Source organism: Pleurodeles waltl, chromosome 9 (assembly GCF_031143425.1).
Source record: "Pleurodeles waltl isolate 20211129_DDA chromosome 9, aPleWal1.hap1.20221129, whole genome shotgun sequence".
Taxonomy (NCBI): Eukaryota; Metazoa; Chordata; class Amphibia; order Caudata; family Salamandridae; genus Pleurodeles; species Pleurodeles waltl.
In genome coordinates, this window is record NC_090448.1 from 1,086,635,902 (window position 1) to 1,086,663,256 (window position 27,355).

A 27,355-nucleotide genomic window follows, 5' to 3' on the forward strand; every position below is an offset into this window, starting at 1 on the left:
GTTTGGCATTCAAATAATCCTACATATTCACTTTTTGATTGATTGACTGTTGCATTAAACACAAGCACAGGAATGATCAAAATAAAAAAGACATACTATTCATAGCAATGCAAGATTTACACAGTTGTATTGAGCAGCAATTTAGGACATGGTTCACAAATTGTTGTAGATTAGTTTAATTGCAACAAGTATTCTCTATGGACTTCTTTGTGGGTATATATCCAGGTGCCCACAAAGGAGTCCATAGAGCATGTTGATAAGTTGGTGTAGGGCTTTTATTTATCTTTTACCACCAATCCAGAAATATTACATGATCAGGAGGAGGCAAAAAAAAAATCACGCTGATGGTCCTGATAACACTCCCTGTGCATGACAGACTTGTTATTCCCTTTTGATTGAGATGTCCATTGCACATATTTCGGAAACACCAGGTCTGTCACAGCCAGTTGACTGTAAGCACGACAGCCGCACAAGTCAAACCCATGCCCTGGACTTAGCAGCCAGAGTCTTACAGTCCAATTTTGTGGACATTTACAACATTGACAAAAAGCACAGTATTATGTATGGAAGAATCCGCTGCGACAAAAGACTCTAGGATTTAAGATCATAAGCCTCATTCTTAGGCTGTTCGATTTTCATGGGCTGTTGCTTGCCAGAGATTTGACACCTGCTATGTTCAACTAAGTTATATTTGTATGTCGGCTTCTTTTGTTTTCCAGATGCAACTTCCATAACCTGTTGGCAGACAAGGACAAGGTAAGTGTTGACTTTTAGTTTTCTCAAACAGTTTGAGTTTTTGTATTATTTACTAAAATGCAGTACCATGTTGGCCATACATTTTCAAGACTTATTGTACCCCTCCTTGAAGAAAAAAGAAACCATAAAAAACATACTAAATCCTAGAGAGAACCTCCCTGCATCCTTCCCTTCTCTTACCAAAGGTATTCTAAATTTATATGTCATGGCCTTCTAGAGAAATAACATAGACCAACCTTCAAATTTACAGCTCTGAGCTGACTTAAACTTTTATATTAGGTGTCAGTTGGATGTTTTTGTATGCTGGTATAAATTGTGTTTTATTGAGCAGAGCATATTTTAAGTGCTGCCACTAATGCTGCATTTGTAATTAGGCATTATATTTGTTATATTTCTGTTCTCATTAAAGATTGACCTCTTAATAGAAAGTGAACTGCAGTGACTTTCCACCTACAGTTGTATACAGACTGACATCTTAATAGAAATTTAACTGCTAGTCACCACCTACAGTTGTATAGCTTAGAATCTAATAGTTGCGCAAAATCATCTTCATTTTTCTATTCACTCGACGCTGTATTTCTATTTTTTCTTTCACTTGTGTATTCATTTGTGTAGAGATTCATGCTATTGAAACAATGCTGCAAAGCACTCACAGATCACAAAAAGCCAGTAAAGCTGTTATAGAGCTTTACAAGGAAGATGGAGGTGAGAGAAGAAGAGCAAGTTAGACAGAGGAGAGCAGAAGAGTTTACAAAGCTGATTGTGAAGGGTCATTTCTTTAGATGCTTTTTTTTTTTTTTTACTGTAAATCTGATTTCAGAAATTGGCTCCCCAACACTGAAAATGAGTCCCCCAAGTTTGCGTTGATTATGGAGCTTGAAGCTAGTTCTCAGTTTTCCGATCTTAAATGTCTTTTTGTAAAGTATTATGCTTTATTGGTTGTGTTGCTGTCCTGCATTTCAGAATCTGCACACGCATATGTATGTAATCCTACCATGGGTAGCCTGTGATGTGAAGTTCTTTGAGGAATGTTGTGGTAGTCCTTGATTTTGGCTCCAAAGATAGTGTGCTTTTTACATTTTTTGTAGATGGTTGATAGTTGTGTAGGTCTACAGAGGCATTGAAGTCCAAGATATATACTTTTCATGTAAGTGACTCCCCTAGATATGCTTCATCCTACGCTATATATGTACTTGGGCGGAAGGCACCATATGTGCACCAGAGGGTGTGTGCATGTAAAGGTGTGTAAGGAAATGCCTTCCTTGGCATAGTTACCCCCTAACTATTTGCCTTTTGTTGATGCCAGTTATGACTAAAAGTGTGCTGGGACCCTGATAACCAGGCCCCAGCACCAGTGTTCTTTCCCTAAACTGTACCTTTGTTCCCACAATTGGCAAAGCCTTGGCACACAGATAAGTCCCTTGTAAATGGTACCCCTGGTACCAAGGGCCCTGTGGCCAGGGAAGGTCTCTAAGGGCTGCAGCATGTATTATGCCACCCTGGGGACCCCTCACTCAGCACATGCACACTGCCTTACAGCTTGTGTGTGCTGGTGGGGAGAAAATGACTAAGTTGACATGGCACTCCCCTTCAGGATGCCATGCCCACCACTCTGGTCTGTGGCATAGGTAAGTAACCCCTCTAGCAGGCCTTACAGTCCTACGTCAGGGTGCACTATACCACAGGTGAGGGCATATGTGCATGAGCACTATGCCCCTACAGTGTCTAAGCAAAACCCCAGACATTGTAAGTGCAGGTTAGCCATAAAGAGTATATCGTCTGGGAGTCCACAGATCCATAATGGCTACACTGAAATCTGGGAAGTTTGGTATCAAACTTCTCAGCACAATAAATGCACACTGATGCCAGTGTGGGATTTATTGTAAAATACACTCAAAGGGCATCTTAGAGATGCCCCCTGAATACCAGTCCGACTCCTAGTGATAGGCTGACCAGTTTCTGCCAGCCTGCCACAACCAGACGAGTTTCTGGCCACATGGGGTGAGTGCCTTTGTCACTATGTGTCCTGGAACAAAGCCTATACTGGAGGGGCTTCTCACCTCCCCCTGCAGGAACTGTAACACCTGGCGGTGAGCCTCAAAGGCTTATGCCTTTTGTTACAGCACCCCAGGTCATCCCAGCTAGTGGAGATGCCCTCCCCTCCAGCCACTGCCCCCACTTTTGGCGGCAAGACTGGAGGAGATTATGAAAAAAACAAGGAGTCACCTACCAGTCAGGACAGCCCCTAAGGTGCCCTGAGCTGAGGTGAGCCCTGCCATTAGAAATCCTCCATCTTGAGTTTGGAGGATTCTCCCAATAGGAATAGGGATGTGCCCCCCTCCCCTCTGTGAGGAGGCACAACAAGGGTGTAGCCACCATCCAGGACAGTAGCCATTGGCTACTGCCCCCCTGACATAAACACACCCCTAAATTTAGTATTTAGGGGTGACCCTAAACCCAGGAAATCAGATTCCTGCAACCTACAACAAGAATGACTGCTGACCTGAAAGCCCCGCAGAGACGACTGAGATGACAACTGACTTGGCCCCAGCCCTACGGCCTGTCTCCAGACTCAAAGAACCTGCAAAGCGACCCATCCAACAGAGACCAGCGACCTCTGAGGACTCCGAGGACTGCCCTGAACCCGAAGGACCAAGAAACTCCCAAAATCAGCAGCACTGTTCAAACCCTGCAACAACATTGCAACAAAGAAACAACTTTCAAAGAACTCTTACTTCCCGGCGAAAGTGTGAGTCTTCACACTCTGCACCCGACGCCCCCGGTGCGAGTTCAGGAGAATCAACACTGCAGAGAGGACTCCCAGGCGACTACGACGACGTGGGTACCCTGAGTCAAACCCCCCTGCACCCCCATAGCGATGCCTGCAGAGAGGATCCAGAGGCTCCCCCTGACCGCGACTGCCTGTTAACAAGGAACCCGACACCTGGACCGAGCACTGCACCTGCAACCCCCAGGACTGACAGGAACCACCCACCAGTGCAGGAGTGACCAGCAGGCGACCCTCATCCTAGCCCAGTCGGTGGCTTGCCCGAGAAGCCACCATGTGCCCTGCCTGCATCGCCTAAGTGACCCCCCGGGTCCCTCCATTGCTTTCAATAGCAGCCCGACGCCTACTTTGTCCACTGCACCCTGTCGCCCCTGTGCCGCTGATGGTGTGTTTTGTGGGCTTGTGTGTGTTCCCCCCCATTGCTCTACAAAACCCCCCTGGTCTGCTCCCCGAGGACGCAGGTACTTGCCTGTAAGCAGACTAGGACCGGAGCACCCTGTTCTTCATAGGTGCCTATGCGTTTTGGGCCCTCGTTTAACCTCTGCACCTGACCGGCCCAGTGTTGCTGGTGCTGTGGCTTTGGGGTTGCCTTGAACCCCCAACGGTGGGCTGTCTGTGCCTAAGAGACTGGCTGTGTAAGTGCTTTACTTACCTGTGAAACTTAACCAAACTTACCTCCCCCCAGATCTGTTGATTTTTGCACTGTGTCCATTTTAAAAATAGCTTATTGACATTTTAACCTAAACTGTGTGTACTACTGTTTTAAATCAAAGTTCTAAACTTACCTGTGTGAAGTACCTTCCATGTTATGTACTTACCTCAAATCTTGAATCTGGTGTTCTAAAATAAATTAAGAAAATATATTTTTCTATAGAAAAACTATTGGCTTGGAGTTAAGTCTTTGAGTGTGTGTTCCTCATTTATTGCCTGTGTGTGTACAACAAATGCTACTCTCTGATTATCCTACTGCTCGAACACACTACCACAAAATAGAGCATTAGCATTATCTAATTTTGCCACTATCAACCTCAAAGGGGAACCCTTGGACTCTGTGCACACTATCTCTCACTTTGAAATAGTATATACAGAGCCAACTTCTTACAGGTGTGCAGTGCCTAACGAAGCATCCCTTCTTGCAACGGTATTCTACCTGCTACTTGTACAGTACATATGTAGTTAACAATATGCACTGCCCATACGTGTTAGGTTACATCTGACTGACAACTCAGGTTATGTCTAGAGTACAGTAGAAAACATTGTGCTAGGGGATGGACCCAAATACAGGTACAAGAGCTCTCCTTTAGGAACCTGCCTTGTCATCCTCACTCGTGCATCTTCTTCAGGTTTTCTAGATACTGGTATTTCTGTCTCAAGGGAAATGCACTGGTGGCTGTTTGTGCAGTAACCATTGCAGTCCAGCACTCACTCCTGAACTCGCCACCAAGTTGTTTTCATTTTAGTGAACTATCTTAACTAGGTTCGGGCTCTGGGTTTCCCAGCCAATCCCTGCTGAGAAAGCAGTAATGGGCTTCTGGCCAGTAACAGACCATCACTCATTTCCCACATTGATGGGATTTGTTCCTGACTGTAGGATTGACTTTGTACACTGTGTGTCTCAGCTCATTTCTATATACATTTTCTAAAACTCAAAGGAGTCTTTCATAATCTGTACATTTTCCTCATTATACTAAAGAGACTCAATTTGAAGTCCTCGTGAGCAAATCTGTTCAAATTACATAAACAATAAAGGGTAAGTTAGCTGAAGCCATTCATGCAGAGAAGGTGTTCATCTATGGCTTTCGGCAGTAGACAGAGGTGCAGTGAGAGAACCACAAATGGGAGCTGGACAACCTATTTGGAATCTAAATCTTTGCTTTATGGAGAACACTGGATTGTTCTGCAGCATCTTACAATATAACGTTTGCAACTTTTTTTGCTTGATTCATCATTCTTGAGGGGGCATCCTATGAGATGCGTTAATGAATGTTCACATTTGATTATGCAACATCCCCCACCCCTTTCCCTTTAGTGCCACATCTTTTCAAGAAGACCATGCAACATTCTGCCACAGTACGATACATCACCTCAAATTGGCTCCATGTATCTGAAACTACTACAACTCACTTGAAGCTTCCCTGGCACATTATCTTGCAGCCACCCTCCTCACAGCAATCTTGCGATTCTGTGGTTCACCCCCATTATGTGGAAGCGCTAAGCTTGCAGGTTTGCATCTCTGTGCAAATGCTATTGTATTTCAGCAAATGAAGATTTTTTTCTGCTTGCCTTTTTTTTTTTTTTTTTTTTTTTTTTTAAGAAGGACATACATTCTCATAATTTGTTGATACACTTTCTTTGGCAACTAAAAGCCTTAATGTGTCTACTGTCGCAGATTAGCTGCCATTGGGGCATTCCCTCACCATTTTAATTAAGGGTTCCATTTTTATTTGCCTCCATGGTTTTCAACATTTAAAGCAATCTGGTTAAGTCTCACCCCCTTGTGGTGCTGCGCTTCTATTGACTTTGCTTTTGGGCTCGCTGTGTGAGCAGCTGCATTCTTGTGAATTGTGCTTTCTAACTGTATAAGAAAATGGCCCCTCTCAGTAGAGAACTAAACAATAACTTGTTAAGGGAGGGTGTTGCCCCAACAAATTGACGGATGCTTTGGTCATTTCTCTCCTTCATAAGTTGGACCTAAATGCAACCAATCTCAAAACCTATTGCTTGATTGCTGCTGTTCACATTTGTAAGGTTCTTTGCATCCAAAAAGGGGAAAGCTGTTAAGAAAAGAACCATTTCCAGATGGATAGGCATGAGTGTCAACATCTGTTACTGAATTGCCGAGAAACAATCTCCTGAATACCTGCGTGCTTATTCCACCTAAGCAAAGGCTGCTTCCACCACAATTGCATGCAGGATGCCTGTAGTGGGCATCTGCTAGGCTGTCTGGACAGCCGGGTCAGTGAAATAAGCATTTTGTCCACACTGTCCTGGTCATCATTACACATGCCTGCTACCTGCAGAGGTACCTCTTTGGTATCTATCCACATGGTGAGGAATACACAGTTAGAAGTATCCATCAGAAGAAAAAGTTACTTACCTTAGGTAATTCTCTGTTTGAGGCATATTTGGCTGTAGATACACATGCTCTGCATACTCTTGCCATCTAGTGTTGGGTCTGGAGGTGTGCAACTTTTTCTTCAAATAAGCCTTTCAAGTCACAAGCTAGAGTGAATTCTTTTGGGAATAATGCGCATGAGCATCAACTCCATTGTTAGATTGTTTTCTCTCCACTGTCTTGTATGTCTGTGGCTACACTCCGTTTTTGACTCCCTCACAGTTAGATCTTTGGTTCCACATCCATTTCTTTTCAACAGTATTGTTTCAAATTGTGTTTTCCATCTGCGCATCGGCGTAACCCCTCAACCGCTTGATCCCCTTCAAACGCGGCTCCTATGGGGCACCGCCTTTCGTGCCCACCTCTCACCCCATCAGTTTCACCAATGCACGACTGGTGATGGAATGGATGCCTTTCAGGTACTGTCTGCGTTGCAGCAGCAAGTCCCCCTGCACTGACCAACACTTGGTTTGCAACTAACGCTTGTCCCCCGAGCATAGCGAAGCGGACTACAACGTGTGCAAGTCATTCTGCTCAAAGAAAACCCTTCGGGATCATCAAGCATGTCACCCAAGATGTCATACAGAGCAGGCAACGACATTCCTGACAAATTTGGGGAGGAGCATGCCCAGGAGCAGCCATCGATCAAACAAGAAGGGGTCTTCTCCATCAACGAAAGATCCGGCTCCAAGCTTTATGTTGACTTTTCAAAGGAAGACATTACACTAGCTTAGCACTCCGTGAGTATGACACCCCCCTGCACCTGTCCTTTGGACCAGTCCATCCAGAAAACATTCAAAAGCAGAGGCCCCCGGTCCACCACTGCTGTCTAGCTATGTGTAGGAAGCTGGCTCTCTATATGGTGTCCTAAAAAGAAGTACTCCGTGCAGAGAGTCCAGTGGATCCCCAGTTGGTTTGTGTAAGGAAATGGCTCCCTGTTGCAGTTACCCCCCACTTTTTGCCTGATACTGATGCTGACTTAACTGAGAAGTGTGTTGGGACCCTGCTAACCTGGCCCCAGCACCAGTGTTCTTTCAACTAAAATGTACCATTGTTTCCACAATTGGCACACCCCTGGCACACAGATAAGACCCTTGTAAAAGGTACCTGTGGTACCAAGGGCCCTGTGACCAGGGAAGGTCCCTAAGGGCTGCAGCATATGTTGTGCCACCCTAAGGGACCCCTCAGCTAACACATACACACTGCCATTGCAGATTGTGTGTGTTGGTGGGGAGAAAAAGGCAAAGTCGACATTTCATCCCCCTCGGGATGCCATGCACACAAAATACTGCCTGTGGCATAGGTAAGTCACCCCTCTAGCAGGCCTTACAGCCCTAAGGCAGGGTGCACTATACCACAGGTGAGGGCATAGCTGCATGAGCAATATGCCCCTAGAGTGTCTATTCTTAGGCATTGTAAGTACAGTTGTGGCCATATTAAGTATATGGTCTGAGAGTTTGTCAAAAACGAACTCCACAACTCCATAATGGCTACACTGAATACTGGGAAGTTTGGTATCAAACTTCTCAGAATAATAAACCCACACTGATGCCAGTGTTGGATTTATTAACAATGCACACAGAGGGCATCTTAGAGATGCCCCCTGTATTTTGCCCAATTGTTCAGTGCAGGACTGACTGGTCTGTGCCAGCCTGCTGCTGAGACACGAGTTTCTGACCCCATGTGGTGAGAGCCTTTGTGCTCTCTGAGGCCAGAAACAAAGCCTGCAGTGGGTGGAGATGCTTAACACCTCCCACCTGCAGGAACTGTAACACCTAGCAGTGAGCCTCAAAGGCTCAAGCTTCGTGTTACAATGCCCAAGGGCACTCCAGCTAGTGGAGATGCCCACCCCCTGGACACAGCCCCTACTTTTGGCAGCAAGTCCAGGGGAGATAATGAGAAAAACAAGGAGTCACCACCCACCTGTCAGGACAGCCCCCAAGGTGTCCTGAGCTGAGGTGGTGACCCCTGCCTTTAGAAATCCTCCATCTTGATTTTGGAGGATTCCCCCAATAGGATTAGGGTTGTGCCCCCCTCAAGGACAGTAGCCATTGGCTACTGCCCTCCCAGACCTAAACACACCCCTAAATTCAGTATTTAGGGGCTCCCCAGAACCTAGGAAAGTAGATTCCTGCAACCTAAAGAAGAAGAAGGACTGCTGACCTGAAGCCCTGCAGTGAGACAGAGACGACAACTGATTTGTCCCAGCCCCACTGGCCTGTCTCCCTACTTCGAAGAAACCTTCAACAGCAACGCATCCAGCAGGGTCCAGCGACCTCTGAAGCCTCAGAGGACTACCCTGCATCTAAACGACCAAGAAGCTCCCGAGAACAGCGGCCCTGTTCAAGAAACTTCAACTTTCTGCAACAAAGAAGCAACTTTTAAAGACCACACGTTTCCCGCCGGAAACCCCTGGCACCCCTGTTCTCCATTGAAGCCTATGTGTTTTGGGCACCTCTTTGACCTCTGCACCTGACCGGCCCTGAGCTGCTGGTGTGGTAACTTTGGGGTTGCCTTGAACCACCAGTGGTGGGCTACCTTGGACCCAACTTTGAACCCTGTAAGTGTTTTACTTACCTCCCCCAGGTAAGAGATAATTCTAATGCTCTATTTTGTGGTAGTGTGGTCGAACAGTAGGCTTATCAGAGGGTAGTGTTAAGCATTTGTTGTACACACACAGGCAATAAATGAGGAACACAAACTCAAAGACAAATTCCAGGCCAGTAGGTTTTTATATAGAAAAATAGCTTTTCTTAGTTTATTTTAAGAACCACAAGTTCAAGATTTACAAACAATACTTTAAATGAAAGGTATTTCACTCAGGTATCATAGGAACTTTGAATAATCACAATAGCATGTACAGTTTCGGCACAAATGGCAATAAGCTATTTTAAAAGTGGACACATTGCAAAAATCAACAGTTCCTGGGGGAGGTAAGTAAATGTTAAGTTCACAGGTAAGTAAAATACTTACAGGGTTCAAAGTTGGGTCCGAGGTAGCCCACCGTTAAGGGTTCAAGGCAACCCCAAAGTTACCACACCAGCAGCTCAGGGCTGGTCAGGTACAGAGGTCAATGTGGTGCCAAAACACATAGGCTTCAATGGAAATAGGGGTGCCCCGGTTCCAGTCTGCCAGCAGGTAAGTACCCGTGACTTCGGAGGGCAGACCAGGGGGTTTTTGTAGGGCACCGGGGGGGGACACAAGCAGGCACAGAAAGTACACCCTCAGCGGCACTGGGGCGGCCGGGTGCAGAGTGCAAACAGGCGTCGGGTTTTCAATAGGAATCAATGGGTGGACCCGGGGGTCTCTTCAACAATGCAGGCAGGCAAAGAGGGGGCTCCTCGGGGTACCCACCACCTGGGCTAGAAAGAGGGTCGTCTGGGGGTCGCTCCTGCACTGGAGTTTGGTTCCTTCAGGTCCTGGGGGCTGCAGTGTGTTTTCCAGGCGTCGAGTTCTTTGAAGCAGGCAGTCACGGTCAGGGGGAGCCTCTGGATTTCCTCTGCAGACGTCGCTGTGGTGGCTTAGGGGGGGTCAACTCTGGCTACTCACGGGCTCGTAGTCGCCGGGGAGTCCTCCCTGTAGTGTTGGTTCTCCGCAGGTCGGGTGCAGAGTGGAAAGTCTCACGCTTCCGGCGGGAAACGTGTGGTCTTCAAAAGTTGCTTCTTTGTTGCAAAGTTGCAGTTTTGGTGAACAGGGCCGCTGTTCTCAGGAGCTTCTTGGTCCTTTTAGATGCAGGGTAGTCCTCTGAGGCTTCAGATGTCGCTGGACCCTGGGGGATGCGTCGCTGTTGCAGTTTTTCTTGAAGTGGGGAGACAGGCCGTTAGGGTTGGGGCCAAAGCAGTTGATGTCTCCGTCTTCTCTGCAGGGCTTCAGGTCAGCAGTCCTTCTTCGTCTTCAGGTTGCAGGAATCTATTTTCCTAGGTTCTGGGGTGCCCCTAAATACTGAATTTAGGGGTGTGTTTAGGACTGGGAGGGCAGTAGCCAATGGCTACCTGCCTTGAGGGTGGCTACACCCTCTTTGTGCCTCTTCCCTGAGGGGAAGAGGGCACATCCCTAATCCTATTGGGGGAATCCTCCTTCTACAAGATGGAGGATTTCTAAAAGTAAGAGTCACCTCAGCTCAGGACACCTTAGGGGTTGTCCTGACTGGCCAGTGACTCCTCCTTGTTTTTCTCATTATCTCCTCCAGCCTTGCCGCCAAAAGTGGAGGCAGTGGCTGGAGGGGCGGGCATCTCCACTAGCTGGGATACCCTGTGGCGCTGTAACAAAGGGGGTGAGCCTTTGAGGCTCACCACCAGGTGTTACAGTTCCTGCAGGGGGAGGTGTGAAGCACCTCCACCCAGTACAGGCTTTGTTACTGGCCACAGAGAGACAAAGGCACTCTCCCCATGTGGCCAGCAGCATGTCTGTTGTGTGGCAGGCTGGCAAAAACTAGTCAGCCCACACTGGAAGTCGGGTATGTTTTCAGGGGGCATCTCTAAGATGCCTTTTCTGTGTATTTCACAATAAAATGTACACTGGCATCAGTGTGCATTTATTGTGTTGAGAAGTTTGATACCAAACTTCCCAGTTTTCAGTGTAGCCATTATGGTGCTGTGGAGTTAGTGCATGACAGACTCCCAGACCATATACTCTTATGGCTACCCTGCACTTACAATGTCTAAGGTTTTGCTTAGACACTGTAGGGGCATAGTGCTCATGCACCTATGCCCTCACCTGTGGTATAGTCACCTTGCCTTAGGGCTGGAAGGGCTGCTAGAGGGGTGAATTATCTATGCCATAGGCAGTGTGAGGTTGGCATGGCACCCTTAGGGGAGTGCCATGTCGACTTAGTCATTTTCTCCCCACCAGCACACACAAGCTGGCAAGCAGTGTGCATGTGCCTGGTGAGGGGTCCCCAGGGTGGCATAAGACATGCTGCTGCCCTTAGAGACCTTCCCTGGCATCAGGGCCCTGGGTGCCAGGGTGTGCCAATTGTGGAGACAAAGGTACAGTTTAGGGAAAGAACACTGGTGCTGGTGCTGGGGCTTGGTTAGCTGGCCTCAGCACACTTTCAAATCATAACTTGGCATCAGCAAAGGCAAAAAGTCCGGGGGTAACCATGCCAAGGAGGCATTTCCTTAGAAGGACATAGTAATTAATGTTTTGTTCTGTGACAAAGAACTGTGGGCGCACTGAAGGGAGAGAGGGACTTAAACCCCCCCAGAGACACTCGCAGCAGAGGCCTCTTGTCACCTAGAGAGCACCTGGAGGCGAGATATCAATGAGCCCTTTAGACCGCAGAATGCGCTGAAGGGGGAGAGGGACTTCAACCCCCAGAAACTCACATGGCAGAGGCCGCTTGTCACCTGTAGAGCTTCTGGAGATGGGATATCAGCAAGCCTTTCGACCGCGGCGTGGGACACGCTAAAGGAGGAGAGGAACTTCAACCCCCAGAGACTCTCGCAGCAGAGGCCGCTCGTCTCCTGGAGAGCGCGTGGACGTGCAGTATCAGCAAGCCCTTTTGACTGTGGCGCGGACCGTGCTGAAGGGGGAGAGGGACTTCAGACCCCAGAGACTCTCGCTGCAGAGGCCGCTTGTCACCTTGAGAGCACTTGGAGACGCGATATCAAGCAGCCATTTTGGCCATGGCGCGAGACACATGAAGAGGGAGAGGGACTTCAACCTCCAAAGACTCTTACAGCAGAGGGGCTTGTCACCTGGAAAACGCCTGGAGACGCGATATCAACAAGCCCTTCCGAGCGTGGGACACACTTAAGGGGGAGAGAGACTTCAACCCCTGGAGACTCTTGTGGCAGAGGCCTCTTGTCACCTGGAAAGAGCTTGAAGGCGTGATACCAACAAGCCCTTTTGACCGTGGCGTGGGACACGCTGGAGGGGGAGAGGGACTTAAATCCCAGAAACTCTCATGACAGAGGCCGCTTGTCACCAGCGGAGCGCCTGGAGCTGCATTATCAACGAGCCCTTTCGACCGTGGTGCAAAAAGGGTGCATGCCTGGCTGGACAAGGCTACGCTGGGCCAACCCTCTTGGGTGGGTGTTATTTTGTCCTGCTGATTATAGAGGTAAAAAGGTTCTTGTCTCGAGTTTCCTGGACCCTGTAAGTGTTCCTTTATTTTGTGTTTTGTTTTGTGACATTTCAGCATGGCAAAGATTAAATCACGTAAACGTAATTCCCCAGGGTCCTGGTTTTAGCTATATACTGAATGCGTATGCGCGATTCATGCCAGGAAAGTGTGATTCGGCAGTTCTAAGCATGCAAGATAATTTAGTTGGAACCTGTAAACAGGATGTCAAAGTAATAGTTGCCGGTGATTTAACACATCTTTTGAGCCCTCTTCTGCACATAATTTGGTAATTGTGAAGGAGGACAAGCTCTGAGGGGTTCCAAGAGTGGTAGGGAGACCGCAGAGTTACTACTGTAACACTACTTTGGAATAAGCTTCTCTAGCGGATGCGCATAGTTTGCGCGCCTATAACGTGAGAACCCGATGTGATCAAAATGGATAGTTTGCTTTCAAAAGAGGTTGCCAGAAAAGTGTTATTGATTATGTTCTGGTGGATGTTTGACTCTGGCCAGACCTTATGAATTGGAGATTGTAAGTGCTACTGTCAGCGATCATAACCCTCTGTGTCCCTGCTATTCAGGTGCACAGTTCTTGAGGTCAACTTGTTTGGATCTGACTGTACTACCTGAACCAATTGTGTCCAACAGTTATCGTAGAGTCACGTGGTCTAGAGTCAGGGCAAATCAGGAATTGCATGCTGAAATCTATCAACGTTTTTGATAGGCTTTGAGGACATTTTTCTGGATCCTGACTTATTGTTAGGTACCATGCAAATCTTTTTGCTAAGCTTTTTGCTAAGTTAGAAGCTATTTTTTAGTGACAGCCAGGGCAAACAATGAAAGGCAAGGAAAGGCCCTAGGTTGTTCAGTAAAGAGTGCAAGCGGGATAAATTAGTGTTGAGAAAAGCTGTCAGGAAGGGTAAACGAGAAGATAATTAGATGTGCTTGCCCCAGATATAAAACTGAACTCAAAGCTGCAAAAAAACAAAAAACAGGATGAGGACACCTGCTGCAGTAGCTTAAAGCAAAGAATACCTGTATTTTCTGGTCGTTGATTGCGACTGGGACTAGAGGCCATGGGAACCCAAGATGTTTTCATATTTCACCAGACCAGTGGGAGGGTCATTTTGGCGATTTATATGCCAAGGGTAGCACTCGTGAGAAACGCCAGGCCCAGTGGCAGGAGGAGGTAGAGACGAATACTAACTGTTCAATTCTAGGTTGCGGCCCCTGTGAACCATCTGTTTTTTTTTAGCATGGATGACATCCTTACAGCAATAGATAGCCTGAAACCCTTAAAAGCCCCTGACCTGGATGGCATGCCGGGGGACTTATACAAGTCCGAACCCCAACTATGGGCTTGGTATGTGAACACCCTCTCTAATATTATAGTTAATGGGTGCAAGATGCAGGACACCTGGAGAGGGACTGACAGTTTTAAAAAAGGGGGATGCTGGATGCCCTGGTAATTACGGTCCCAGTTGTTTATTGGACAATGTCCAAAAAATGTTTGTGAGGCAGGTATTAAACAGATTGCTAACTTGGGCATCTCGTGTGGATATAATCTTCCCTCGCCAGGCGGGGGTTCGGACCAAAATCATTACCAGGTGTTTGTTTTCTCTCCTACACTGGAAGCAGGTCAGTTTGTGTCGACAGAAGCTATATGTAGCTTTTGTCGACCTTTGAGCTGCTTTTGACTTGATTTTTTGAGATAATATATGGATTGTGTTGAGGAATATTGGAGCCCCTAGTGATCTTGTGAATATTTTGCATCAGGTTACATCATGAAAATTATACTCAAGTGCAGTGAAGGGAGCAGGGGAAATTGCCATCGAGAAACCCCATTAGCCTTGGATTGCACCAGGGCTGCGTACTGGCCCCCACTCTATTTTCTCTCTATGTAAATGATGAAACCGAGTCTTTGAGGGAGTGTGTTAATGACTCGTCCACTTTGAATGGGGAAAAAATCCTGATTCTTCTTTGTGCGGATGACTCGCTGTTAATTTCTAAATCACCTAATGGTCTCCAAAATTTACTACGTTTTTGGCATTCTGTGAGGACAGGGGCTTAGAGATAAATTGTTCAAAAACTAAATACATGGTCCTTGGTAAGAACTCCTTTAGAATTAATTGTGTTAAGGTGGGCAGTGAAAAACTTGACAAGGTGTTGTGCTTGATTATTTGGGAGTCACCCTGCCAGATAAGTTTAAGTGGGTTTCCCAAATTGTAAAGAGTTCACTCATGCTGGCGCATAGGGCCACTACTATTTTACGCTTCTTTACAGCAACTTTCACTTGATCAATTTCACCTGCTCTTGAGGCTTATCACTCCAAGGCCTTAAATGCTGCCACTCATGGAGCTGAAATTTGGGGGTACACAAACACATACATGCTAGCAGTGAATGAAAACAATTTCATTGACGCCCTAGCAGCCGTCCCTGCCAGTACACCACTTATCCCCCTGCGCTGTGATCTAGGTATTAATGGGGTGTCAGACCTTGCTCAGTTGAAACCTCTCCTCTGATTGGGTGCGACCCCTGAACTGAATGTTTATAGAGACTGTCTAAGGGATTTAATAAAACTTGACCATGCTGTTAAAGTACTTTGTTTGAGGCTTGTATATGCCTGGTTCAAGAAATTGAAGATACTGGCACTTTGGGGCAATCCTGAGCGAATCCACAACGCGGACAGACATGTTGTATAGTCGGTGTACTGCTATTACTCTTAGGAACACCAATATTCTAGGATTCAATTGGGTCACTTAACCAAAAGGTTTTTAGAGGTTAAAACTGCTCAGTTATTTGATTATTTCCTGGACACTGTATCCCCCCTTTGGCCAAGAGCCTTTATATGCGATTTATATATGGGTGCCTGCCACTGAACACCTCTTGTAGTGCATGATCTGAGGGGTGTGTATCTGCCTTATGCCCTGTATGTATCGGCTCCTGAGTCAATAAACCATATCATTATTCCTTGTTCAGGCTATCGCGGAGCAAGATGCAGCTGGCTCTGACCTGTCTGTCTATCTCTAGGGGTCAAGGATTATCAGGTGGTGCTGCGTTTATTCAGGACAAATACTGCAGATCCAATTGTGTATTCACTAAGTCACTTCCTTTTCTGTGTTAGGCATAGCAAGCCAAATTCTTAGGTAAGAATTTATTGACTAACTAAACGTTTGTGGCCAACACTTGACTTACAAGGGGGGATTATGACAAGGAAATTTGATGGCTTAGTTATGTTGCTACTAGAAAAGGGATACCTTTATCTCTAAGACCAACAAGGAACAGTTCGTTTTAACAGATCTTATTGTTTTAATGATTTAGCTGCATTGTATTTATAGGCATTTGACACTTCCATCAGGCTTGATCCTGGGTGTAAGGTTCTATAGGAACTGCTGTGGAATATGTGATCTGATTTTAACAGCTTGTAATAGTTTGTAACCCTTGCACTAATATGATAAGCAATGGTATTACTAAGAGCCAACATTTTAGGAAAAAATGCCTCTCCTTGGGGAAACAGTTTGTATTGATGTATTTAAAGTGCATTATGCCTATCCCGTGCTTTAGTTATATAATTGAACATTAGGAGCCAAATTGTGTAAATTGCTTAATGACTGGTATAGGGCTTCTTTTAAGGTATGTTATCCCATATTTACCGATTTGATTGATTGCTTTTTGTACTATAGGATATCGTAATGATTTGTTTATGTGCTTTTATGGTTGTTTGCACCGAATAAAGATTCATGTTAATATTAATAATAAAGTGGTATTTGATGTAGCTCTGGCTCCTGAAAAAATAGTGTAGTTATTGCAACATCATGACTCCAGCGTTTCTTTTCAGAGACATGGGAAGGGTAAAAAACGAGTCTTAATAAATTAAAATCATATGGTGAAATTCTGCTTAGCTTCTATCTAAAGTTGGAGACTTATCATAGGCCATAATATTTTTTTCGTTCCTTAAATACCATGTTGTGAGGACGCTAAAATAGATAAGCTACGTTATGTCTGTAACAATTAGAGGAATGTATTAGCTAAAATTATGTTAACCCTTAAATGTTCTTATAGAATTAAACAACTGTTCTATTTAGAGAAAAGCCTGAGTTGACCAATAAAGAATAGCTTCAAAACAGTGCTTCAAAAAGTGTTGCTAGTGACTTTGAGTATTATCAGGAAATTGAACTAGCCCTCCAGAATTTAATATAAGGAAGGAAAGTATGTTTGTAATTGTACATAAACATGAAAACAAAATGTTGAGCAGGGTCGTTTATGTTTAATGGGCTTGCATTCCAAATGGGTAATACGGTTAATGACTTAAATCCATAGATTCCAGATGATGGTAATGAAATAGAGAATGTTTTAGAGAACCGGAATTGTTTTAGAGTTTGTGATCTGGAAGTTGAACTTGACAATTAATGTATATTGTGAAAAATGGATTCATAGAGGACAGGGGCGGGCGCACGTTACATCCTGAAGCACCATCAAGACAGCTGCTCGTTTACAATGCAAATCTGGTTGTCACCTGACCTGGTACAAATTAACCTTAGGCATTGAAGGGAACAGCTGCTGCATTAGCCTTTAGAATAGGCGATTCTTCATAACTGGACAAACTATGCTTAACTGTGGGTTGGCAGTTTGTGTAAAATGTGTTTTGTGAATGCCTTTGATATTTGCTCAGCTCATAATTTTTGACCTGCTTGCAATGTATGCTTGTGTTTTTCAAAATCTTTCCTGGGTACGTCGCTACAGAAGCAGCTTTATGCTACCAAGTCATTCAGGGGAAATTGAAAAGATTGCTGTTGGGCACAAACTGACATTTTATTGTGTTATAAAGCTAGAATGCTTATACTCCTTGTTCTGTATTTCATAACCTCTGACATTATGCATTTCTGCAAATGCTGCAGCATATTGATTTTTCAGTTATCTGATATAAATAGTGCCTTGATTCCTGTGTAGGGCCAACGTTCACAAGTGATATGTGATGGGTTCCACCCAAAGGAAACATCTCAATGCTCGGAATGTCTCTCGGTGTAACCTATACTTTTAATAAAGGTTTAACATTTAGATCCCTTAATAACAGTTGAGATATGGTAGTGTGTTAGACTACTTTAATTTTATTGAAAAAGAAAATACAGTTAATAGTCAAAACATGTTTCACAAACAATTGTCATTTCATACCTTGTCGCTGGTATCCCTGTGAAGTTTTTAAAAATGTTTTTGTTAATCTCCATAACTCTCACAAAACAGAAAGTTTCCAACTGGAAGAAAAAAACAGGCAGTGAAGCAAATCCGTTCAAATATTATCGCGAGACACACACTGCAAATGAGCGCCGGCGTCGCCTTGAGATGAGGACTCTATTTGAAAATCTGCAGAAGATGCTTGGACTCAACCTTCCAAAGGTTTCCAAGTCCTTCATTTTAACTCAGGTTAGTAACTTTGTGTGCTACGCCTTTTCCCTGTGCCCCAATGTAGTCCAGTGATCAAGAAATCCTAGGAGACTGGTAAGGAGCCCCAGACTTTCTGGGAAATCATATTTGTTAAAAAGTGTTTGTACTGCTACGCGTACCTGTTAACTGTAGGCTCCCTGTGTTTCAGCCAGCTAAGCTGCTGCTTTTTTTAATCCATGACTGTTTTTCCTTCCTAGTTTGTGGCAAAAGACTGCATAAAGCCAAGACATCCAATTCTTGCATCACCAACTGACCTCATACAGATTGCAATATCTCATCAACCAACACAAAACCCCACATACCACACCTATACACATCTACAACAGTAAGACACCTTGAGTCTCACACCAAACACTACTCTGTCAATTCCCACTAACACAACCTTCCATCGCCCACACAACACAAAACCACATTATACATTACTTTCAGCCATCCAGATACACACTCCCTGTTCATACAAACCAACATCACTGTCCTCTATTTGCTCCTGCCAGACCCCCTTATATCATGACGATACCTAAACCCAGCCCTCCAACACACCATCTACAAAGACCCTCCCCGCTCTTCACCAATTAAACACAACCATACAATCCTTACACCCCACTCCACCACACATTACCTCTTCCAGTGATCAAAACTAACACAGACACCCCTGACCCACATCAATCCCCTCTTACACACCTCATACACTCTTCTGCAAAACACATCAACACCCCCTGTAATATTCTAATACCGCTCACCAGCACTATCTTGCATACAAATCATTCACAGAAAACCACTTCTTCAATATCTCCTCTCCCTATTCCACAAAAACAAAACGGACCACACACATCAGCACATCAAAATAACACACTTTCATAATGTTTTCCGTCACACCTCCCCTCATGACTACACAAATAATACAAATCCTGCTCAATCTTTACTCCTACATTCACATTCTCACTCTTCACAAACATCTACCACAAGCACCCCAATACAGCAACATTCATTCACCCACCTCTCATCCATTGCACAATTTAGAACCTTACATTATGAACCACATGCTCCTCGACCACCCCTAACACATACTCCGTCCTCACTAAACAGATGCAAACAAAATAAACAACATGCCACTCTTAACAACTTTGCATCCCCTTGTCTATTACACAATAAGGCTACTCTACAAAAAAAACTACACTCACCGTGTCACTCTCACCCAAATCCACCACCACCACATGTAGACCCAACAAAATGCCCCCTAAGCCTGCTGGAAGAGGAACACTATATTGAAAAACAGGACTATTGTGACCCTCACAGTTATCACAACTAACAACACACCTCCTACAAACTCAAAATATACTGCTCACCCTTCTCCAAAGCAGCACCACTACAAACGCATATTTTCTAAACGGCCTGCTCATAAATGCTCGATCAAAAAACAAGCACCACATCTACGACCTGCTCACAGACACACAACCTGACTTACTATTCGTAACTGAATCATGGTTGAGAGATGCCCTGGCCCCAGTGTTGCATGAAGCTGTTTCTCCTGACTGTCAGACCATCACACAAAACCATATAGGCAAGAGAGGAGGTGGACTAGCTATTATATTCAAACAAGCAATAAATCTATGTAAAACAGACATTTCCATACATTGTTGCGAGGTCCTCCTCACCAAATGCAACCCTACACCAACTTCCTCCTGTAACTTTCTCCTCCTTTACAGATCTCCACCTAACAACTTAAAATTCCCAGACACCACTTTTCTATATAAAGTCTCAAACCTATGCATTCTTGGGGACCTAAACATTTGGTTTCACAAACCCAATATGCCCCATCCAAAAACTATTACCACTGGCCTAGTCACATTGAACCTACATCTGATTGTACACAATCCCACACACATCGCTGGACACATCCTAGATGTAATTTTTGCAAGCCTGAACTAGTTACCGTTCAAAGCCTCACACCACTCACATGGTCAGACCACCATTTCATTACTTTCCAACATAAAAGACCACAAATCAACACACCCCATAGCAACTTACATACACTCATCTATTGACCATAGAGCAAACTCAATTTTGAAGACTTAGAAACACAACTAACCGCCCAACACAGATCTAAATACAATTAATTATGTTTCAAAACATTGAGTGGCTACAGGAAGCTTTTGCTATCCTAATACCATTCAGAAAAACTAAACAGAACAAAAGAAAATCAACACCTTGGAGAAACACAGAACTTAAAACGATAAAGCAATAATCAGGAGATTGCAACGGACCTGGCTCAAAACAAACCACATTCAAGACAAACTTCAGCTACACAAACTTAATAGAATATACAAATCATCAATCAAAACAGCTTAAAAAAAGGTACTACTTAGACAGAATTCTAAATGCTAAATTCAACTAAAGAATTTTATAAAATTCTCACTGAATTTCAAAAACCTAAATGCATGGAAAGAAGTCATCCCCACTACTCAAGATTTCACAAACAAACTGGCAACTCATTACACAACGAAGGCAGACACATTGGACTCCTACTTGAAAAAACAAGAAAACCATCAGCACCAATCCCTTTCTTAAAAATACCCCCAAGAGTAAACCAACCCAGCCTCTGCACTCCTTTAAACAAATATCACAAGGTGAATTTATGGATTTTGTCAAAGCAAGCAGGCCTTTTGAGTGAGCTTCTGACCCTTGCCCACCACATATCTTATCTACTTCTGCTGCCACACCTGTAAGAAGAATCATCAATAACTCTTTAACTACAGGAACTTTTCCTGAAGTCCTGAAAAAGACATACATGCATCCGTTATTAAAGAAAACAAACCTAGACCCACAGGACCCCAACAACAGAACAATCACAAATGTACCTTTCCTGGGCAAACTGATAAAAAGAGCAGCATTCTCCCAGATGTCACAATTCATTGAAGACAATTCCATACTTTCAGACTACCAAACTGGATTCCGCCGAGGAAGAGGCACTGAATCGGCACTCATAGCAATCTGGGATGATCTTAAAAACACAGTCAACCGCAATGGAGTTGCTGCACCACTTCTGTTGGACGTCTCAGCTGCCTTTGACACTGTTTAAAATTGACACCCTAATTCAAAGACTCCATGAAACTGGCATAGGACGGACTGCTCTCAACTGGAATACATCCTGCCTTTAAAACAGAACTAATATTATCTATTCTTTACCCTTCTCGTCCAAACCCTACCTCACTAAAGCAGGGGTCCCCCAAGGATCAATCATCTCACCTCTACTTTTCAACATCTACATGATGTCATTACCAGAATCGATCAATGATTTTCAACTCACATGCTACCACATGCAGATGACACACAAATACTACTTAAATTGGAATGCCCCAAAGACATTGAAAACTCACAAATCTTCAGTTGCCTCAGAGCCGTTGATCTGTGGGTGATTTGGAGCCATCTCTAACTGAATGCTTCCAAAACAAATGCTCACATGTGGCGACTGGAAAAAGTATAATCCACTGTGCACCTGGCCTGATGATCTTGGACCACCTCCTCAAGTATCCAAGGAAGTTAAAAACCTTGGAACTACCACTGACTCTAAGTTAAAAATGAATGCCCAAGTGGACAAATTATCACAATCGACCTTCATCACCTTGAAGACTCTGCGATGCATGATCCCCCAACTCGGATTTCCACAAAAAGCTGCAGGCTACTATCCAAACTGGATTATGCTAATGGCATCTAAGTTGGATCATCTCTATAATGAAAAAACTACAACGTATTCAGAGCTTAGCTACCAGGCTACTATTACATGTGAAGCCACAAGCCCACACCTCCCCAGCCTTGAGAGCACTACACTGGTTACCCATTGCCAGAAGATTCACCTTCAAGCTGCTTTGTATCCCCCACAAAGCTATACATGGAACATGACCGCTTTTCTTCAGAAACAAAATAACCGTTCAAGCAGTCAAACTGTGGAATTTATTACCCCAAAATATAAGATCCACGGATAACTATCTTGCCTTCAGAAGACTACTCAAGAGTTGGCTCTTTCCTTCATAACCACCATATTCAAACAACAGTGGACTTGCATAAGCCTGTGTTGATAAATATGTATACTCTGATTATGTGTATATTCTAGATATGTATAGTTATCCAGTATTGGATCTTTCATAAATTCACATTCTTGAATCATCCCCGTCGTCGAAGTGGGAGTCCCACGGTACATGAAAAGCAATAATGAACAAACATTTTTTTCCTATGGGCTATAATGGCAACCCATATCACTCATATAGCCTAAGTCCTTTTGTGAAAGGACCCAAACCTGGCTGCTGGCCAATCAGGCACCAGCACCCTCTAGAACCCCCTCCAGAAAAGCTCTCTTTCTCAGATTTTCTACCGCACGTCGTGTGAAGGGAGTCTCCCTGAGCTCTGCTCAGTTTTCTACTTCTTCAGAAGTGTTTTCTCTCAAACTTCTTAAGGATGTCAGATTCTTCTAAAAAAAAAAAAAGGCTGTTTCCGCCCTTGCAAGACCTGTGGCAAGAAAAGACTCCATGTGGATGATCCACATAAAGACTGCTTATACTGCCTCTACCCAGAACACCAGGTGAAAGACTCCAAGATATGCCGTACTGTCTCTACAAACCCCCTCAGGGACCGTGAGGGTAGACTCTTTACATGGCTACAGGCAAAGTACTGTACTTCAGGTGAGGAGAGTGAGTCAGAAAGGCCACACAAAAGATCCAAATCTGAGGACCTGGGCCAGGCGAAAAGATCCAGAAAGCGGCAAAAAATGCATCATAAGGAAGGTGCAAAAGGCTTACAGGGCTCAATTTAATCTGAGCCATCCTCTTCTCGACGAAAGGAGTTGTCTCACCGTTCTCCTTCGTCTGAGCCTTATACCTCTAGAAAGGTATCCATCAAAATCAAGTCGACGACGACACCACCATCGAAGACAGTGACAACGACGACGGTGTTCTAATCTACCGTCTCCACCACTTCGTTGACAAGACCGTTGTGGTGACGACTACGTCGACGTCTGTGGTAAAGGCTCCTATTTCTTCTATTAAACCACCGTCGACGAAGCCTCCTTAAAAAACTGCATCGCTGAAGTCAACGTTGACACCTTCTTCGAGAACATAGTCGTTGATGACATCATCTACGAAAGCCCCGTTGACTGCTACACCACTGACGAGAGCTCTGTCGGCTGCATCACTGTCGACAAGACCACAGTCGACGAGACAGTCATTTATGGAAAGATCATCTGCTATGGCGGTGCCATTGACACCATCGACAATGCCAGTGGTGGCTGGAGTCAGATGGAGGCTATTCCTACTTCTTCTGGGTCTCCTGATCTTCAAGCCACTGTTAAAATCACACCATTGTCCAGATCGACTATCTATCCTACAGATACTTCACCAAGTAAGGTGTCAACCTTATTACCTAGTCATCTGCTGGACTAGGAGGAATCAGATGAGGGTCCATTTGGGGATGTGCACAGCCCATCTCAGTTGCATGTCAAATACCAGGTAGAGGACGATGATGATGAGTATGATCAATATCGGCCTTATTACTCTCATCAAGGGCGCTATTATCAACCGCCACCTCAACCAAGAGACTGTCCAGATGCCTGCCTCCTTGATCCAGGACTTAGTCAATGTTGCAAGATTATAGGAGGAGGTTCCCAGCTACAGGAGAGGATCAACCGCCACCTCCAACTTCTCCTGTTACGCCAAGGAGCGTACCTCCACCTCCAGCTACTCCTAGGATGACTCCTCATTCTGTGTTAGCTGCTCCCACTGGAGATGACGTTTCAATATCTGGGGAAGAGGAGGAAGGTGAAATATAGACGCCACAGCATCCTACTGAGGAATGGGAGGACTACCTAGCCCCCACTCCTTCTCCACCACCTCCTCGCCCTTCAGATTCTCCACCAGAGGATATAGGTGGTTTTCACAATTTAATGGATAGGGCGGCCACACGTTCCACCTGCCAACATCTGTCTTGCAGTCTGAATGCTTCCTCCATGATTTTAAAGAGCAAGTAAGGAAGACTGTAAGGGCCATCCCTATCGTTGACTTCATATGGAGCGAAGGTATCAAGATCATGCACAACCCGGCAACAGTTCCACCAGTGCCACAAAAACTCTACAAGGAAATATAAAGCAACTCAGGACTCTCTGGCATGTTTGACTGGCCATCCGAAGCCAGACTCTGTTGTCTCTCAAGCGGCTCAAAGGAGTCGCAAGAACCCGTCAGCGTCTATATCCACTCCTCCGGATAGAGAAGGAAGGAGATCAGATAACGTGGGCAAGAGATTCTCGTCCATGTCAGCCATAACTGTTCGGGCAGCAAATTCCTTAGCGATTTTGCGTCAATATGATCGACAAATGTGGTCGGATATGCAAGCTTTCATGGACCTCATCCCGGGAAGGAAGCAAGCAGTGGCACGGAAGATCCTCCAAGAAGGAGAGCGTACGTCTGAAGAGATAATTGACTGCGCCCTAGATATAGCCTCCACCGGCTTTCGTCAACTGGCTGGTGCTGCGGTATTACGCCACCAGGGTTGGCTAAAAGCCACATCTTTCAGACCGGAGGTGCAGTCCAGTATTCTTGACATGCCGTATGATGGAGCACACATGTAGACAACGAATTGCAGGCCATCAAGGCTGATACAGATAACTGCTAAGTCCCTAGGTACTTTGCAGTACCGGAAACAGCCCTTTTAGGGTGCAAGAGGAAGGGGATTTACCTCATTTCGAGGGTCCTATCACAGGCAGTAGCAGCAGCCCCAATATAGACCAACCTATCAGCAGCAGTATAGACAACCATCCACTGCCTCATACGCCAGTCAGGGAGGAAGGAGAAAACAGGGTTCCCAAACCCGGGATCAACCTAGAAAACAATGATCATTATCAGGCACCAGCTATCTTTCCCCACTGTTTACAGAATCACCAAGTGGGAGCGAACATCTCCAATTACATCCAGATTTGGAAAAGCATAACATCAGACAAATGGGTGCTGGATATAGTGGCACAAGGTCATACCTTGGAATTGATACAAAAACCACTGCACCATCCACCAGGAACATCCAAACCGTTCCATCTTCGCTTGCTTCAGCAGGTGGTGTTCCTGATGTATGCCAAGGGAGCGATAAAAGAGGTTCCGGTTCAGCAAATAGGACTTGAGTTCTATTCCTGGTTCTTTCTAATAAAGAAGAGGTCAGGGGAATGGAGACCGATCCTAGATCTCAGGAAGCTCAACAAGTTCCTTTGGAAGCAATCCTTTCGGATGATCACGCTGGCGGATATCCTGCACCTTTTGAATCCTGGAGACTTTGATAACAGTGGATCTCCAGGATGCTTATTTCCACATACCGATTCATCAAAAACATTGCAAGTATCTCCGCTTTACTGTGCCCATTATCAATTCAAAGTTCTTCCATTCGATCTGAAGTCAGCTCCACAAATTTTCACAAAATGTCTTGCACCATTCACAGGTTTTCTCCACAACAGGGGTTTTCAGGTGTTTCCATACCTGGACGACTGGCTCATAAAAGCTCCTTCATCACAACTAGCTTCCAAGGCTACAAATACCTGCCTAGAATTATTTCGCAGTTTGGGACTAGCAATAAACTTCCAGAAGTCAGTCATCCTTCCCTCAAGCAGGATAGTCTTCTTGGGTGCAGAACTCAACACCATTGAAAACAAGGCATACCTCACCCCAGCATGGCAGCAGAAACTAACCAACTTGGCTGTCAGTATTTCCAGACAAAAGTCAGTTTCAGTACGACTGTTCAAGATGCTCCTAGGCATGATTTCCTCAGCGATCGTCTTCGTTCATCTAGCAAGGTTGAGAATGAGACCTTTGCAAGAGGAGTTACAGCTTCAATTGACCCAGTCGCAAGGATCCTTCGACGACTCAATAAGTGTTACACCAAGAATGCTGCAGGCTTTGTAATGGTGGTCTCAGGTCAACCATCTCTCTCAAGGGCTCACCTTTTTAACGCCAATAACAGATTTTAGCATCACGACAGAGGCTTCCTTGGAAGGCTGGGGAGGCTATTTACAGGACATGCGCATTCAGGGAAGATGGTCATATGCGCAGAAAGGAATGCACATAAATCTGTTGGAATTAAAGGCGCTCCATCTCATGCTCAAGGCGTTTCTTCCACTCATTGCAGGGTCATCAGTGTTTGTCCGGACGGTCAACACAACAAGCATGTTTTATGTCAATAAGCAGAGAGGAACAGGATCCCTCTCCCACTCAAGGGAAGCTCAGTCTCTTTGGGACTGGCTCACACTGCACAATATTCGCCTCAGGGTGGACCACCTGCCAGGTGTCAACAACGTCCTGGCGGACTCTCTCAGCAGGACGGACGACAACTGCCACAAGTGGCAACTCAACCAGAAGGTACTGGATGGCATCTTCCAATGCTGGGGACAACCGACCATAGATTTCTTTGCCACCAATCAGAGCACCAAATGCCAATTCTACGCCAGTCGATATCCACTCCTGGGGTCATGGGGAAATGCTCTTTCGATGAGATGGTCTAGGATCTTTGCGTACGCTCCCTTCTCTCCATTTCCCCCCCCCCCCCCCATTGATCCCCAGACCCCTGAGGAAGATGAAGTCGGAGGGCTGCAGGATCATACTCATAGCGCCCAGGTGGCGCAGGCAGTATTGGTACACGGAGCTCCTACTCATGTCCATGGCCAATCCCATGCGCCTTCCCTGCATCCACGACCTTCTCATGAAGACTCATGGTCAAATTCTTCATCCGGATCCAACATCTCTGCAATTGCACGCTTGGCTCCTGAGTTCAGAGAGTTCCAGGGTATGAACATTGACCAAGAATGCAGACGGATTTTATCTAGGGCACGAGCGGACAGTACAAATAAGACGTAAAGCTCAAATGGAAGAGATTTTGTGTCTGGTGCTCTCAGAACAAGTTCCATCCTTTACAGATTAAGCTGGAGCAAATTCTCTTGTATCTTCTGACCCTCTCAAAGCTGGTTTATGCCATGCATCAGTTAAGATCCATTTGGCAGCTGTAGTCTCCTATAGACGCTCTGCTGATATTCCCTCACTCGGCTCATCCAGGATTATTAAACAGTTCATGAAAGGCCTCTTCCGCACTTTCCCTCCGGTGCGTCCACCTCCGCCAGAGCGGCATCTGAATGTAGTCCTGCCCCAGCTAATGAAAGCTCCGGTCAAACC

The 27,355-nt window shown here is 45.3% G+C and overlaps 1 protein-coding gene and 1 long non-coding RNA gene across 5 annotated transcripts in view; one reads left to right on the forward strand and one right to left on the reverse strand.

Annotated features, from left to right (window-relative positions):
• MGA (MAX dimerization protein MGA) overlaps positions 1-27,355 on the forward strand; it is a 782,199-nt gene that overhangs the window by 635,563 nt on the left and 119,281 nt on the right. For all 4 annotated transcript variants that reach the window (XM_069208766.1, XM_069208765.1, XM_069208763.1 and 1 more), the window contains exons 19-20: positions 720-756; positions 17,967-18,146. In XM_069208766.1, the coding sequence (XP_069064867.1) occupies positions 720-756; positions 17,967-18,146 (217 nt within the window). The remainder of the gene's footprint in view (positions 1-719; positions 757-17,966; positions 18,147-27,355) is intronic.
• Positions 17,896-27,355, reverse strand: part of LOC138260350 (uncharacterized) — a 153,088-nt gene continuing 143,628 nt past the window's right edge. The window contains exon 3 of the long non-coding RNA XR_011198840.1: positions 17,896-17,977. This is a non-coding gene — a long non-coding RNA (uncharacterized lncRNA). The remainder of the gene's footprint in view (positions 17,978-27,355) is intronic.